The 4,806-nt window shown below is 49.6% G+C and overlaps 1 protein-coding gene across 1 annotated transcript; it reads right to left on the bottom strand.

Moving 5' to 3' along the window:
- Positions 1-3,773: 3,773 nt before the first annotated feature.
- Positions 3,774-4,661, bottom strand: ASCL1 (achaete-scute family bHLH transcription factor 1). The gene has a single exon (XM_006914536.2). It carries the CDS (start codon positions 4,479-4,481, stop codon positions 3,774-3,776), a length of 708 nt encoding a protein of 235 aa, XP_006914598.1. The 5' UTR covers positions 4,482-4,661.
- Between the last annotated feature and the right edge of the window lie 145 nt (positions 4,662-4,806).

Here is a 4,806-nt window from a genome sequence, read left to right on the forward strand (position 1 = left end):
CTGTCTCTCTCTCTCTCTCTCTCTCTCTCTCTCTCTCTCTCTCTCTCTCTTCTTTGGTGGGCCCACCTGATGTGAACTTGAAATAGAGTCTTGTCCATACATACTTTCCTATCCCCAATTTAAAAAAAGAAAAAATGTAAAGGCCGTGTCAGGGAGGTGAAACGCGTGTCCCAGTAGCTCCAACCCAGCCTCCCATAATATTTCTAGCCTTCGACAGTTCTGAGGCCAGCGGTTGGTCTGTTTTTATTTTCTCTCCCGCACTCCCCCGCTCCTCCTCGTCAATTTCAGGCATGTCTCCGGTCTTAACTCAGTGGTCCCAGGCCATTTTTTGAATAGGTACGATTTCTCAGTCAATAAAGTCAAGGCAGTTTTCTTCCCCAGTACCCTCCCCCTACGCACCCCCCAAGGGGTGGGGGGTAAAGAAAGTGTGGTGGGGGCTAGGATGGGGGAGAGGTTGCGACTGCTAGCCGCTGGGGTCTACATTTTGTATTTCGCTGACAGCCCAGGGCCGCTCCAAAGCCCGCCGCGCAGCCAATGGGCAGCAGTGATTTATGGAGCTGACTAATGCTGGCTGAATGCGGCCTGTCACAGCGCTGTGAATGGCTTCCCTTCGCCGCACAAGCCCCGGCTTTGTGTTGCTAAGCGATTAGAGCAGATGTAATGAGATTTTGCCCAATCCCCGCTTTGCCCTTTCCTAGCTTCGGCAAAATTGTGTGTGTTTTTGTGAATTTTTAGAGTTTGCCTTCGCATTGTGGCAAACAACAACTAACTTTGCCTCGAGTTTAACGAGACTGGGTATCTCCCATTCAGAAGTGAGTAAAAGAACACCTGTCTTCGCAAGGAGAAGGGGGAATAAAACCCTTTGTGCGGGCTGAAACATTATCCTAATGTTATATTCATAGCCATAAATGACTTGCTACACTTTCTTTGCATACCTTATCTGGAAACTTGCAAAAGAGCTAAATTAAAAGAAAAAGAAGTGGGGGATGGGGAGCCCAGCTCTGGCCCTCCAAATGAGAAGGTAAAAATAAAAGCAGGCATCACAAAAGCATTACTTCCCTCAAGTAAGCTCTAAATTGGCCCACTGCTGGCAGAAAGTACGATTATTTATGGCGATGAGGAATTTACTGATTTTTTTTTCCCCCTTAATTACGCTCATCTCTTTGAAAGGGGCTGAAGCCTCAATGTGCATTCTATAGAGGGTCATTTAGCAAAATGACATCAGACGCTGTGGCGTGCTCCGCGCATCGCAGCTTTAAAAAATGATTATTCTGTGCCACTAAATGGTATAGATGTACCAACACAGACTAGATTTTTAACTCTGGAAGACGTGCTGGCTCCCAGTTCTTTGTTGGGTTTTGTAAGATGCATTTTGCGCTCGGCTTTCCGCTTGGCTGGAGACACGCAAACTGAATGTGCAAGTAATGCAGGCGGCGAGCGAGGAGCCGGCAAGAGGCGGAGTGGGATTCTGATCACGTCCTTGCTAACTGACAAGAAACAAGCCAGCCAAAAACCCACCAATTTCTTTTTGAATCTTGGTAATTGGGTACTTTTACACGCAGCTCACGCTATTCGGATAGAGTCACAAGCTTAGATAGGCCAGTGTCTCAAAGCGACCACACATCTCTAAGGCTTTTATTTCTTTAAATCTAACTCCTTTCGAGAGGAATTCATATCATACGTGCCCTTTACTTAAAATCAGTATGGAAAGTGCATATCCTGGGGGAAAGAACATCCCCACCACTGGAAGTGTGGAGAGGGTGCCCCCGCTCTGCCCAAACTCCAGCACCACCAACCATCCTTCCACCCACCCCTAGTGCCTATTATCTCACCCAGCTCTTTCACGGTTTCACAGTGAGAAATTGAGAATGGGAGTAAGAGTTAGAAAGTGGAGTGAAGACCATCTCTTTCCAGTTCACATTAAAAAAAAAATGTACAGTCGTTTTATTAAAAGATGATGCAGCCGTTAATCACCACCTGGTGTAGGTGTACATTTGTAGCATCAAAGGGGGAGAAAACTATTTTTACTTATGTATCTTTTCCCTCTACATTCATCACAGAGCCAACTCAGGTAGGACTGGTAGTAGCACTTATCTTTGTCACATCTGCGAGTTAGCACACGTGGCACCACCCTCTCTCCTCTCCCACAGACCCCTTCCCTTTGGCATTTTGATAACTTGGACAGTGCAGTGGAGTCAAAGACTTGGAGGCAGCTGATTATTTTCAGTCATAAAAAAAAAAGAAAAAGAAAAAAGTTTTATTACGAAACTAGTTTGTATAAAACAGGGTTATACATGGTTTTTTTTTTTTTTTTTTGTAAGTTTGTAATAAAACAGTAAGGAAAAAAAGGCAGTGGTAAAAATTTCCCAAAAGGCAACCTATCAAAAGCACTGGCTGCCACTTTGCGTTTGGACAGTAGCTGCATAAACTTTGTTCTGGAACAGTATTTACTGACATCATTAATACATTAACAAAGTTTCTATAAAGTAAGACACATTGGTGCTTAAGTACGTCTGGTGGCCTTTTGATCTCACCTTTGAGGAGAGTTCTTTACAAAACCACATAGGAGAAATGGCAGTTGTAAGATGAACTACACATCTAAAATATGCGGAGGTAATAGCATTACATGTTAAAGTATCAAGATATACACATTTTAAACCATTTGTACAAAACTCTATAAATTCTTTCTCTCTTATGTACAAAAATATCTTAATATATCCCCAAACTGGTTAGGATAGATACAAATAGATTTTTTTATAATAAAAAAATTCACAAAAGATTGGAAGCATTCTATGATGAGAACAGTAGAAAAGATGGTGTGAGGGAGTGGGGCTTGGGGAGGGGGCGGGTCTGGGTTTCAGAGGAATGAGTATAGCATGATTTCACTGCAGACAAATGTCCACAGCTTGTTGGGATGGAGGATACTGAGAGGAAAGACACCAACCCATTGCTAGAGGCTTAAGAACTGCGCTTTCAAGGAGAGCGGGGAGGTGAAGGCACCCGAGCAAGCGCTTTCAGCTCTGCCTGTTAGTGGTGGGTGGGAGTTTCTATAGGGCGTGTGCTGCTCCCTTCCGCCAGGATCCTGATGCGTTTGCACACGAGCTGCATTTTGAGCATTGACTCAGGTCCTAGTCACTCTTCATATCTCCGTGAATGATTGGAGTGCAAAGATACGGTTCTGAGCTCATCCCTGTTCTGTGAGAGTCTTGCTTCGCAGGCCTGCTTTGCTTAGTTGGCGGTGGGGTTGGTTGCCTAGGGTTTTCTTCTTCTTCTTCGCTCTCCCTCCCCCCCTTTTTCCTCCCCTTCAGCATCACTGACGAGAAAGCACTAAAGATGCAGGTTGTGCCGTCACCCTGTAACATAAAGAGAAGAACAGGAGAGGTTAACGTGAACTTGAGGCAAGTGGTTGGGGAAAATGGAAGTTTAGCGGAGGATTTGTCCAGTAGGGCACCACTTTTGACAGGTCTTAGTGCTGGGTTCTCCAGCATCTGTCCACCTCACCCCTATCCTCCAGGCCTTGGAGACGGGGGCAAAACCACTATCAGACGCCAATGTTGAAACTAACAAGCCAGGATTTCAAATCAACTAACTTCAACAAATCCTTGAAATCCACATCCCTCCCCAGCCCTCATCTCGGTGGAGACAGTCCCCTATAGACATTAAGACGGAGGAAAAAAGGATGAAGACAAGTAACCCCCGCCCCCTTCACTCCAAAATGCAACCTACCTGCTTCGTAAGTTCATTCGCACCAGGGCCTGACCGGGCCGAGCCCCTTAGAACCAGTTGGTGAAGTCGAGCAGCTCTTGCTCCTCGGGGCTGAGCGGGTCGTAAGAACCCTCGTCTGACGAGTAGGATGAGACCGGCGAGCCGGCCATGGAGTTCATGTCGTTGGAGTAGTTGGGGGAGATGGTGGGAGACAGGACGCCGGCCTGGAAGGCAGCGCTCACAGCGTCGTGCTCGTCCAGCAGCTGCTGCAGTGCGCGGATGTACTCGACCGCCGAGCGCAGTGTCTCCACCTTGCTCATCTTCTTGTTGGCCGCGCCATTGGGGACGTGCTCCCGAAGGGTAGCAAAGCCCAGGTTGACCAGCTTGACGCGGTTGCGCTCGCGCTCGTTGCGGCGTGCCACCGCGGCCGGCTGCTGCTGCGGCAGGCTGTAGCCGAAGCCGCTGAAGTTGAGTCGGCGTTTGCAGCGCATCAGTTCGGGCGAGGACGAGCGCTGTCGCTTGACTTGCTTGGGCGCTGACTTGTGACCGCCCCCTGAGGGCTGGCCGTCCGCCGCCGGACTCAGCTGCGGCGCCTGCTGCTGCTGCTGCTGCTGCTGCTGCTGCTGCGCGCTCTGCGCCGCCGCTGCTGCCGCCGCCGCCGCTGCGGCCGCGGCGGTGGCAAAGAAGCAGGCTGCGGGCGGCAGGAAGGGCTGCTGGGGCTGCGTCTGGGGCTGCTGGCCCGCGCCGCCGCTCTCCATCTTGGCAGAGCTCTCCATGCGCAGCGGCTGCCAAGTAGTCGCGGGACTGGAGCGAGAGGGTACGCGAGGCACGGGGCGCGTAAGGGAGACACAAGGACTTGGGTGCACGAACAGAGAGGAAAAGAAGAGGAGAGATGAAGAGGGAGACCGGAGGGAAGTTAGCAAAAAAAAAATATACAAAATCCCCGGGAGACTTCTTAGGGTGGGAGCAAAGAAGGTGCAAATGCTTTTCCTCCTCCTTCCACTCTTCCTCCTCCGCCCTCCCCTCCTCCCTTCGCGGGTTGGCTTCGGGAGCCTCGCGTGGCGCTCGCGTGTGAGGCTGCCGCTAGCGCCTTCTTGTTTA

The sequence above is a fragment of the Pteropus alecto genome, unplaced genomic scaffold (assembly GCF_000325575.1).
Source record: "Pteropus alecto unplaced genomic scaffold, ASM32557v1 scaffold94, whole genome shotgun sequence".
In the NCBI taxonomy this organism is placed as follows: domain Eukaryota; kingdom Metazoa; phylum Chordata; class Mammalia; order Chiroptera; family Pteropodidae; genus Pteropus; species Pteropus alecto.